Genomic DNA, 12,386 nt, shown 5'->3' on the forward strand with positions numbered 1-12,386 from the left:
ATCATTCCATATAAATATAAAATTAAGGAAATAGAAAAAAATTTTCCCTGTGATCCACTTATAATTTACTTTTATATATAACATACAGCAGTGTTCATTATATTTATCATGTTGTACATTACATCCCTAGTACTTATTTATCATATACCTAGAAGTTTGTACCTTTTAAACCATCTTCATCTTATTCCCCCTTTCCCACCCCCATCTCTGAAAAACACAAATTGGATCTCTTTCTATGAGTTTGTTTGTTTGTTTTTGAAGGTGGGGATTGGGGAAGGGGCAGCAAGAAAGACAGTTAGGAGGCTATTTCAGTAAATCAGTGGTTTTTGGTGCCTTATGGCAGAAAGCAAAGAAGAACTAAAGAGCCTCTTGATGAAAGTGAAAGAGGAGAGTAGAAAAGTTGGCTTAAAATTCAACATTCAGAAAACTAAGATCATGGCATCTGGTCCCATCACTTCAAGGCAAATAGATGGGGAAACAATGGAAACAGTGAAAGACTTGATGTTGTTGGGCTCCAAAATCACTGCATATGGTGACTGCAGCCATGAAATTAAAAGATGCCTGCTCCTTGGAAGAAAACCTATGACCACCTAGACAGCATATTAAAAAGCAGAGACATTACTTTGCCAACAAAGGTCTGTTTAGTCAAGGCTATGGTTTTTCCAGTGGTCATATATGGATGTGAGAGTTGGACTATAAAGAAAGCTGAGCGCCAAATAATTGATGCTTTTACAAAGACATCAAACCAGTCCATCCTAAAGGAAATTAGTCCTGAATATTCATTGGAAGGACTGATGCTGAAGCTGAAACTCCAATACTTTGGCCACCTGATGGGAAGAACTGACTCATTGGAAAAGACCCTGATGCTGGGAAAGATTGAAGGTGGGAGGAGAAGGGGATGACAGAGGATGAGATGGTTGGATGACATCACCAACTTGATGGACATGAGTTTGAGTAAGCTCTGGGATTTGGTGATGGACAGGGAAGCCTGGTGTGCTGCAGTCCATGGGGTCACAAAGAGTTGGACATAACTGAGTGACTGAACTGTCCTTCAACACAAGGTTGACTTTCAACAACCTGCCTGATGCTGTTAAAACTTCTGATAGTAGGAGTACCACTGTGCCCCTTCACCTCCTCACCTTTTTGGAGCAAATAGGACTTAGCATCTTATTTGAATTAAGATGTATTCCTAAGTCTTTAATCCTTTTTAGTTTGCTTTTCAAACCAGCAGTCTGATTATTTACTTACTGCTGTATATTAACAGGACAGTCACCAGAGAATGAAGAATGATGCACATGCCTGTCATGCCAAGTTGTCACAAGGAAGGGCGTCAGGATCAAAAAGGACCCACCTGTCATGATTGAGTAATGTCTGGAAAAAATCCAAACTAGGATGAATGCTTAGGCATTCCAGATTTGTGGGAATGAGTTTCAAGTATCTATATCTCAGTCAAAATCTTTCTTAAAACAGAAATCTTGAAATTAAACATGGCTCTGCTCAAACTCAGTTGGGTCAACTTTAATATTAGAATTTCTCCTTGGAACATTTCACCTTCTTTTGTGGATATGACTCAATGAATTAATTTTCTCTTAACACATCCTGGAAAATGGATTGTTTGGCAATTGAGAAATTCGGTTTTGCTCTGATGTTCTGGAAAGTAACATACTAATTCCCTTCATTAACAGCTAATTATTGAACATTTATCCGTTCATTTATCCAATGTATACTGAGTGCCTACAACACACCAGGTACCTGTACTAAGTGTTGGAGAATGGAATAATAAACAGAACAATGTCCTTGGAAGAGAAAGGTGGTGAATAAATGGATGAGTAAACATATATTTATATATAAATTAGAGATAAAATGGATTAGGAGATAGGAAGGGTTGCTACCTTATTTGGGATGATCACAGAAACTTCTGTGATAAGGTGACATTGGAGCAGAAACCTGAGGGATTGAAGTCTGTGGAAGTTTGGGGAAAGAGCATTCTGGGAGAAGAAACAGCAAAGATACCAGTGCAGCCTGAGCAAGTGAGTCACAGAAGTATGTTGTGGGGGCAGAATATGCAGGGCCTCATCACCATTTTAAGTGCTTTGGCTCCTATTCTGAGTGGGATAGGGAGCCATTTGGAGGGTTTGGGGCAGAGAGACATAACCAGACTGGCTTGTGTGTGTGGACCACACAGAAGGCAGGGAGTAAGGGAAGGGGCAGCAAGAAAGACAGTTAGGAGGCTACTTCAGTAAATCACGCAGTGGTTTTTGGTGCCTTTTGGACACTGGGCATTGGAGATGTTTTCTGGAATTATTTTGAAGGTAGAGCTGAAGGACTATGTTGATGGATTAGATACAGGGTGTGTGGATGATAAGAGTTAAGAATGACTCAGAAGGTTTTAGTTAAGCTGAGAGGTGGAGAAGCAGATTAGGAGTTTTGTATTGTTCTTGTGAACTCTGAAATGCTTCTGAAATATCATTTAGAGATGTTAAGTAGGTGATTGGATATGACTAAAGGTCAGGAGTGAGGTACAGGCTGGAGACAACACATTTAGGAGGCATCAGAATATCAAACTCATTTACAGCCAGAGGAAATTACCTAGGAAGTGAAAGTAGGTGAGGTTAGAAGCCTAAGCCCTGGGGCATTTCCAAGGTATAAAAGTCAGTATAATGAGGAGGAACTGGCAAAAGACTGAGTAGGAGCAGCCAGTGTGGCAGGAACAGAACCAAGGAAGGATTTCTGGAAGTCAAGAGCAAAAGCATTTCAAGAAGGGAGTCAAATGTTGCTGAGAGGGAATGATAAGGAGCACTCATGATATGCAGGCACTGGGTGTACAAAGATGAACCAGAATGCCAGGCACATAGTAGGTGTCCATGTACTTTTAATTGTAACAAAATATACATAACAAGGTGCTTCCCTGGGGGCTCAGAAGGTAAAGAATCTGCCTGCAAAGCAGGAAACCCGAGTTCGATCCCTGGTTGGGGAAGATTCCGTGGAGAAGGGAATAGCTGGCTACCCAATCCAGGATTCTTGGCTGGAAAATCTCATGGACAGAGGAGCCTGGTGGGCTACAGTCCATGGGATCAACTGAGCGACTAACACTTTCACTTTTTAATACATAACATAAAATTTACCACCTTAACCATTTTTAAGTATACAGTGCATTAATGTTAAGAATATTTACATTGTTGTGAAACAAATCTTCAGAACTTTTTTATCTTGCAAAACTGAAACTCTAGACTCATTAAACAACATCTCTCCACTCAGCCTCCTGCCCCTCCCCAGTCCCTGGCAACTACCTTTCTACTTTACGTTTCTATGAATTTGACTTCTTTAGATACCTCATATAAGTGGAAACATACAGTATTTGTTTTCTTATGACTGGCTTATTTCACACAACATGATGTTCTCAAGGTTCATTCGTGTTGCAGCATGTGTCAGAATTTTCTTCATTTTAGAGGCTGAATAATATTCTATTGTATGAATATCCCACTTTTTGCTTATCCATTCATTTATTGATGGACACTTGGATTGCTTCCACCTTTTGGCTTTTGTGACTAATGCCGCAATGAACATGGGCATGCAAAGTCTATTTCATACTATGCTTTCAATTATTCTGGATATTTTTCCAGAAGTGGAATTGTTGGATCATATGGTAATTGTTTTTTTTTTTTTTAAATTTGTGGGGAACTGCCATATATTTTTTTCCATAGCAGCTGCACCATTTTATATTCCTACCAAGAGTGCACAACGGTTCTAATTTTCTCATCTGAACCAACACTTCTTCTCTTTTTTTATAGTAACCATCCTAATGAGTGTGAGGCCCAGAGAATTGTCATTCTGGATCTGTATGGCAGTTCCCTGGAAACCTTCATTTACAGGGCTTGTCTTTATTTGACCTGATACAGAGCTCTCTCTGAATCACATCTGCTGAGGTGGTGATAACAGCTGGAATCATCAAGAAGTTGACCAAAAAATCATGAAACACTGGATATGAGATGTCCAGAGGGACCTTTGAAAAACTCTGACATATTTCTGGGAATCCAGAAGGCCAAATGCATGTGCAACTGCAGGACTGAAAGCATGCCCAGGAAAGAGCTAAGGAGACTGTATGCTTTCACCTCTGGGTGATTTGTTTTTTATTGGAGTATAGCTGATTTACAATGTGTATTAGTGTCAGGTGTACAGCAAAGTGAGTCAGTTATCCACTCATTTTCAAATTGTTTTCCCATACTTGTTATTACAGAACATTGAGTAGAATTCCATGTGCTGTACAGTAGGTCCTTATTAGTTATCTATTTTACCAGCAAATTTGGAAAACTCAGCAGTGGCCACAGGACTGGAAAAGGTCAGTTTTCGTTCCAATCCCAAAGAAAGGCAATGCCAAAGAATGCTCAAACTACCGCACAATTGCACTCATCTTACACACTAGTAAAGTAATGCTCAACATTCTCCAAGCCAGGCTTCAGCAGTACGTGAACCGTGAACTTCCAGATGTTCCAGCTGGTTTTAGAAAAGGCAGAAGAACCAGAGATCAAATTGCCAACATCTGGGGATCATGGAAGAAGAGAGTTCCAGAAAAACATCTATTTCTGCTTTACTGACTATGCCAAAGCCTGTGACTGTGTGGATCACAATAAACTGTGGAAAATTCTTAAAGAGATGGGAATACCAGACCACCTGACCTGACTCTTAAGAAACCTGTATGCAGGTCAGGAAGCAACAGTTAGAACTGGGCACAGAACAACAGACTGGTTCCAAATAGGAAAAGGAATACGTCAGGGCTGTATATCATCACCCTGCTTATTTAACTTATATGCAGAGTACATCATGAGAAACGCTGGGCTGGAAGAAGCACAAGCTGGAATCAAGATCACCGGGAGAAATATCAATAACCTCAGATATGCAGATGACACCACCCTTATGGCAGAAAGTGAAGAGGAACTCAAAAGCCTCTTGATGAAATTGAAAGAGGAGAGTGAAAAAGTTGGCTTAAAGCTCAACATTCAGAAAATGAAGATCATGGCATCTGGTCCCATCACTTCATGGGAAATAGATGGGGAAACAGTGGAAACAGTGTCAGACTTTATTTTTTAGGGCTCCAAAATCACTGCAGATGGTGACTGCAGCCATGAAATTAAAAGACGCTTACTCCTTGGAAGGAACGTTATGACCAACCTAGATAGCATATTCAAAAGCAGAGACATTACTGACAACAAAGGTCCGTCTAGTCAAGGCTATGGTTTTTCCAGTGGTCATGTATGGATGTGAGAGTTGGACTGTGAAGAAAGCTGAGCGCCAAAGAATTGATGCTTTTGAACTGTGGTGTTGGAGAAGACTCTTGAGAGTCCCTTAGACTGCAAGGAGATCCAACCAGTCCATCCTAAAGGAGTTCAGTCCTGGGTGTTCTTTGGAAGGACTGATGCTAAAGCTGAAACTCCAGTACTTTGGCCACCTCATGCGAAGAGTTGACTCATTGGAAAAGACTCTGATGCTGGGAGGGATTGGGGGCAGGAGGAGAAGGGGACGACAGAGGATGAGATGGCTGGATGGCATCACTGACTTGATGGAAGTGAGTCTGAGTGAACTCCGGGAGTTGGTGATGGACAGGGAGGCCTGGCGTGCTGCGGTTCATGGGGTCGCAAAGAGTCGGACACGACTGAGCGACTGAACTGAACTGAACTGATGTGGGATCTTAGTTCCCATAGGTTAAATTGAACCTGCGTCTGCCTGCAGTGGAAGGCAGATTTTGAACCACTAGGCCATCAGGGAAGTCCCTGTATCATATTTTAGATTTCCATGTAAGAGTCACATGTAAGTGATAGCGGGTTTCCCACGTGGCACAGTGGTAAAGAATCTGCCTGCCAATCTAGGAGACACAAGAGAATGCAGGTTTGATCTCTGGGTCAGGAAGACCCCCCTGGAGTAGAAAATAGTAACCTGCTCCAGTATTCTTGCCTGGAAAATTCCATGGGCAGAGGAGCCTGGCGGGCTACAGTCCATGGGGTCACAAAAGAGTTGGACACGACTCAACAACTAACACTTTCACTGCCATATGCAACAATATTAATGGACTTCAAGGACATTTTGCTAAGTGAAATAAGCCAGACACAGAAAGCCAAGTACTACCTGATTCCACTTATAGGAGGTATGTAAAATAGATTTGGGACTTCCCTGGTGGTTCAGTGGTTAAGAATCCACCTTGCAATGCAGAGGACACGGGTTTTTTCCCTGGTCAGGGAACTAAGATCCCACATGCCACAGAGCCACTAAGCCTATGAGCTGTAGGGCCTGTGAGACACAAGACAGCCTGTGTGCTGCAACTACTGAAGCCCAAGCGCCACAACTAGGGAGTCTGGGTGCTACAACGAAAGATCCAGCATGATGCAATGAAGATCTCACGTGCCACAACTAAGACCCAACACAGCCAAATAAATAAATATTAAAAATAAAATAATCAAATTCATAAAATTAAAGACCAGAATGGTGGTTAACAGGGGCTGGGTAGAGGGGGAAATGGGAAGTTATTAATCAACAGGCATAAAGTTTCAGTTAAGTAAGATTAATAAGCTCTGGAGATTTGCTGTACATTGTACCTGTAACCAACAATAATGTATTATATACTTAAAATTTGTTAAAAGCAGAGATCTTATGTTGAGTGTTTTCATCACAATAAGGTCTAAAAAATAAAGCTCTTTGGAAGAAAAAAAAACATGAATTGGTTAATCTATCTTGGAAGCCTTCTCCATTTTGCATTAATGAGTGTCTAGTTGTGACTATGGCCTTTGTCCTAGAGACATTGCCCAAGGTTTGACACTGAAATGGGCCTGCCATTTTCTTTTAAATGCTTTTCAAAATTAACTATTTTTATTTTTGGTTGCACTGGGTCTTCACTGTTGCTAGTGGGCTTTCTCTAGTTGCAGAGTAGGGGGCTACTCTCTAGTTCTGGTACGTGGGCTTCTCATTGAGATGGCCTTGCTTGTTGCAGAGCACAGGGTCTGGGCACATGGGCTCAGCAGTTGTGGTCCATGGGCCCTAGAGCATGCCGGCTTTAGTAGTTGAGGCGAGTGGGTTCAGTAGTTTCAACTCAGGTTCCAGAGCATGGGCTCAGTAGTTGTGGCACACAGGCTTGGTGGGCCTGCGGCATGTGGGATCTTCCTGGACCAGGGAACCCATGTCCCCTGCATTTGCAGGGTGGATTCTCACCCACTGTGCCGCAAGGCAAGTCCTGCAGTTTTCTTTTGAAGAGTAGTTTGCAACTGGTGCTTGTACCATAAGCCCCTGGGGGGTTCATTATAACAGAGCGCTGGTTCCCAACTCCAGAAGGTCAAATTCATTAGGTCCAGAAAGGACCTGAGAATTTGTATTTCTGCCCTGTTTACAGGTGATGCTGCTGCTGCTGGTCTGGGGTCCACATTTTGAGAATCACTGCTTGCCTGATACCACAAAGGGGTCCACACTTTGAGAATCACTGCTTGCCTGATACCACAAAGTAATAAAACTCTGCCCCTGGAGAACTGTCCTAACCTCCTCATGGGAACCCTTGATTCAAGATATGGCCAGAGTCCCTAGAAGGACAGGAAGCTGAGACTTGGCTGAGTTTACAAACAGGTTTAGGATTTGCAGGAATTGAACCTGCTTGGTACTAAATGTTTGTTTAATAAATGACAAGTATGTTGGAGAGAGGGAAAAAAAAGCCCTACAGCTAATGGTGTACTTAATGGCATAAGTCTGACTACTTTCCCCTCAAAACCCAGAATGAGACACATATATACTCTCACTACTGCTCTTTTACATTGTACTGAAGATTCTAGTCAATGCATAAAAGCACGAAGAAATAAAAGGCATCTGGATTGGAAAGAAATAAACCTGTCTTTATTTGCAGAAACATGATTATCTAGTAGAAAACCCAATGGAATCTATAAAAAAGGTAATAAAATTGTTATTTTAGCATGGTTGGAGGATACACGATCAATGTATGAAAATCAACTGTACTTTGGGACTTCCCTGGCACTTCAGTGGTTAAGACTTGGTGCTCCCACTGCAGGGGAACTAAGATCCCACATGCTGCATAGCACAGCCAAAAAAAGAATGTGGAGAACTGGTTTTCAAAAATTATTTATTTGGCTGCATCGGGCCTCAGTTGTGGCATGTGGATAAAACCCAGACCCCCTGCACTGGACCACCAGTGAAGTCCTGGATAACCAATTTCTTTTAAAAGGCACAAAGCCATGCAGTGGAGGACGGATGGTCTTTTCAACAAATGGTTGATACTCATACCCAAAGGAAGGAGCCTGGATTCATACCTCCTACTATACAGAATGTGTTAATTGCCCAGTTGTGTCTGACTCCTTGCGACCCCATGGAGTGTAGATCACCAGGCTCCTCTGTCCATGGGGATTCTCCAGGCAAGAATATTGGAGTGGGTGGCCATTCCCTTCTCCAGGGGATCTTCCCGACCCAGGGATCAAACCTGGGTCTCTTGTACTGCAAAAAGTAATTCAAAATGGATTAAAGACCTAAATATATTATCTGAAACTATAAAACTTCTAGAAAACCTGTGTGATCTTGGATTAGGCAAAGATTTCTTAGATAAGACATCAAAAGGACAATCCAAAAAGAACAAATTGATAAATGTGACTACATCAACACTGAACATTTCTGCTTTTCAAAAGCCATTGCTAACTTTCTGCCTCGCCAGCCACTGCAGAGCAGTGGCTGTGGCTCTGCTCTTCCCCATGGCCATTGGCCTCAACAAGGGCCACAAGATGACCAAGAACGTGAGCAAACTGAGGCACAGCCACCTCCTCAGGCGCCTCACCAAGCACACCGAGTTCATGCAGGACATGATCCGGGAGGTGTGCAGCTTCACCCCTTATGAGTGGCGGGCCATGGAGCTGCTCAAGGTCTCCAAGGACAAGCGGGCCCTCAAGTTCACCAAGAAAAGGGTGCGGACATACATCCGTGCCAAGAGGAAGAGAGAGGAGCTGAGCAATGTCCGGGCCACCGTGAGGAAAGTGGCAGCCAAGAAGGACTGAGCCCTTCCCCTCTGTGCACAATAAACATATTCAGGAAAAAAAAAAAAAAGACATTGTTAAGAGAACGAACAGACAAGCCATAGACTGCCAAGAAAAATACTTGCAAAGCATATATCTGATAACGTGTCTGTATCCAGAAGATATAAGAACTGCTTTTTGAAAGGTCTATTAATAGGATATGGCAAAAGGGGTGGTGTATCTCTAATCTTCATAAAGATTCTTAAAGCTAGAAAAAATGGAATAGATGAATAATTTGCAAAGAAGAAATAGACACACAGATGTAGAGAACAAATGTTTGGATAACAAGGGGGAAAGAGGGTAGGACAAACTGGAAGCTTGGGATTGACGTATTTACACTACTATGAGTAAAATAGATAATAGATATTTACAATACTATGTGTAAAATAGATAACTAATGCAAACCTACTGTACAGCATAGGGAACTCTACTCAATACTCTGTGGTGACCAAAATGGAAGGAAATCCAAAGAAAAAGGGGTGGGATATATGTATATGTGCAACTGATTCACTTTGCTGTACATCAGACTAAAACAACATTGTAAACCAACTATATGCCAAGTAAAAAAACATTAAAGCAACCTGGGTCTCCTGCATTGGCAGGTGGATTCTTTTACCACTAGCACCACTTCATATCTTTGCTCAAATGCCACCTTTGTAATAAAACCTTCCCTGATTATCCTATGAATACTGCCCACTCTGGATCCCCTTTACCCTGCTGTACTTTCTCCCTGCATCCTCCTCCATGGTTGTTCACACCTTTTAACATACTGGATAATTCTCATGCTTATTACCTCTCAGCCCCACTGGAATGTCAGCTCCACAAGGGCAAGGATCTGTCTTGTTTTGCTCATGATCTTCAGTAACTAGAATCAAGCCTGGCATAGAATAGGGACTTGATGTTTGTTGAATGAATGATGTACCCTTTATGTATCCCTAGCATGCAGAACAGTACCTGGCATACATAGGGGTTCAATCAGTTCAGTTCAGTCGCTCAGTCGTGTCTGACTCTTTGTGACACCATGAACCACAGCACGCCAGGGCTCCCTGTCCATCACCAACACCCGGAGTCCACCCAAACCCATGTCCATCAAGTCAGTGATGCCATCCAACCATCTCATCATCCTCTATTTTCTCCTTCTCTTCCTGCCCTCAATCTTTCCCAGCATCAATGTCTTTTCAAATGAGTCAGCTCTTTGCATCAGATAGCCAAAGTATTGGAGTTTCAGCTTCAACATCAGTCCTTCCAGTGAACACCCAGGACTGATCTCCTTTAGGATGGACTGGTCGGATCTCCTAGCAGTCCAAGTGACTCTCAAGAGTCTTCTCCAACACCACAGTTCAAAAGCATCAATTCTTCAGAGCTCAGCTTTCTTCACAATCCAACTCTCACATCCATACATGACCACTGGAAAAACCATAGCCTTGACTAGATGGACCTTTGTTGGCAAAGTAATGTCTCTGCTTTTTAATATGCTGTCTAGGTTGGTCATAACTTATAGATACCCATTGAATGAATTGGAGCAATACCAACTACTTCCTAAGGAAGTAGTTTTTTCAAGTTGTTACTTACTCTCTCTGCTGGATGCTACAAACACGGAAGTTAAAAGGCCCCATTGTGGGAGTGGAGGGGAGCACCTCAGGGCTGAGGAAGCCATGTCAGAAAAGAGGAGCCTACCTGTATATATCTGCGCCCAAGCTCAGCCCCAGGCAGCAGTCCCAGTCACCCAAATAACTGATTTCTCTCAGAAAAGCAGAGAAGCTGCTTCCAGAGTCTGTCACAAAGGGTGGCTCAGTGTCTGGACAGCTTCCTAACAGGGTAGCACCCTACAAGGAAAACTGGAGATTTGGCAAAAGTGGCAGATGCTTTTTCACCCACATCTTGCTCAGACCCTGTGATGGGGAAACAGCCAGTCTGGACAAATTGTACAGGTCGTGGTCCCCTGCTTGTGAGCGGTCTGTGGAGTATTCATGGGCTCATGGAAGCTGTTGCTGCAGTAACTGCTGCCAAGGAGGCAACACTGGCAGCACGTGCAGCAGCTGACAACACCATGCAGACTCAGAAGGTGTTTGTACACAGTGAACGAGGGGCAGGTTGGGAGGGCTTCCTTGTTCTTCTGTGCTTCCTGGAATGTAATGAGGCCTGTCCTCATACTGAGGGATCAGGAGGGATCCTCTTGGAGAAGCACAAAAAGCCCCAATGATCTGCCCAGGGGTACCAGGCCATCTGCCAGGGGCTAGGCCTTCTGAACACAGGGTTGTATTCAAGAACTTCAGGCCCCATTTCCAAAGGCGGGCTCAGGAGAAACATTAACTCCAGGAAATTGGATCTGATAAAAGATCTATTTTAAGGGCCAAGGCGCACAGAGGAGATGGAGGAATTGTCTGAAACTGCCAGGTCATGTATCATTACAGGGCAGACACAGCACCAGGGCCATTCCCTGGGGAGCTTTATGTCCTCCAGGGCATTACCAAGACAGATCTACTATGATTTGGAGAAAAGAGGAGGCCTTCTTGACTGGGTGAAGCATTTAACAACATAGGAAACTGATTTCTGGATGTGGGCTTCCCTAGTGGCTCAGATGGCAGAATTCGCCTGTAATCCCTGAGTTGGGAGGATCCCCTGGAGGACATGGCAACCCACTTCAGTATTCCTGCCTGGAGAATCCCCATGGACAGAAGAGCCTGGTGGGCTAGTCCATGGGGTGGCAGAGTTGGACACAACTGAGCAACTAAACACAGAACTCCCAACCCTTTCCAAGATTAAAAATACAAGTCAGCCTGTAATTCCAAGGCAGTATGTACAATCACAGTGATGATGCAAGAACTGGAGGGACTGAGGGTGGGGTTGTTCTCTGGTATCTGCCTTAATAACCCTGTTTGGCTAATCTTGAAAATATATGAGTTCTGGAATTAATTAGGGATGATTAAAAAAAAATTAAGCCAGTCTATGCAAGTGTCCCTCATACTGAGGTGACTATACTAGGTTTTCTAATCCCTTAGCTTACTGGGCCCATGGCCAACTCATTGTCTTTCTATACCTGCTCCTTTTGGCTCAGAACAATAATCTGCTTCTGCTTGGTGTAGATAGCCGCTTACCTTTATTCTTCTTCTTGAGGGGAAAGTATTCAAATTCTCCACAGCGGTGCCCTGTTCTGAAGCATCAGGAGTTTATACCAGAAGCCTAGATCTAACGCAAACACCACTAATTATATCAATGATTTAATGACTGAGGATGATTTACAAACAGTTGTGCCTAAACTCTGACTTCCCTTGTCGATTTTTTTTCTTCCCTGTTGACTTTCTATCTTAGGACATTAAACAGGGAAAAGGATTCTCT

General features: G+C 43.0%; 1 protein-coding gene across 1 annotated transcript; it reads left to right on the forward strand.

The window, feature by feature from the left end:
• Window positions 1-6,769: 6,769 nt before the first annotated feature.
• Window positions 6,770-9,029, forward strand: LOC139181548 (large ribosomal subunit protein eL36-like). Its single transcript, XM_070785061.1, has 2 exons — window positions 6,770-6,799; window positions 8,667-9,029. Exons 1-2 carry the CDS (start codon window positions 6,770-6,772, stop codon window positions 9,027-9,029), a joined length of 393 nt encoding a protein of 130 aa, XP_070641162.1.
• Window positions 9,030-12,386: the final 3,357 nt, after the last annotated feature.

Source organism: Bos indicus, chromosome X (genome assembly GCF_029378745.1).
Source record: "Bos indicus isolate NIAB-ARS_2022 breed Sahiwal x Tharparkar chromosome X, NIAB-ARS_B.indTharparkar_mat_pri_1.0, whole genome shotgun sequence".
NCBI classification, from domain to species: Eukaryota; Metazoa; Chordata; class Mammalia; order Artiodactyla; family Bovidae; genus Bos; species Bos indicus.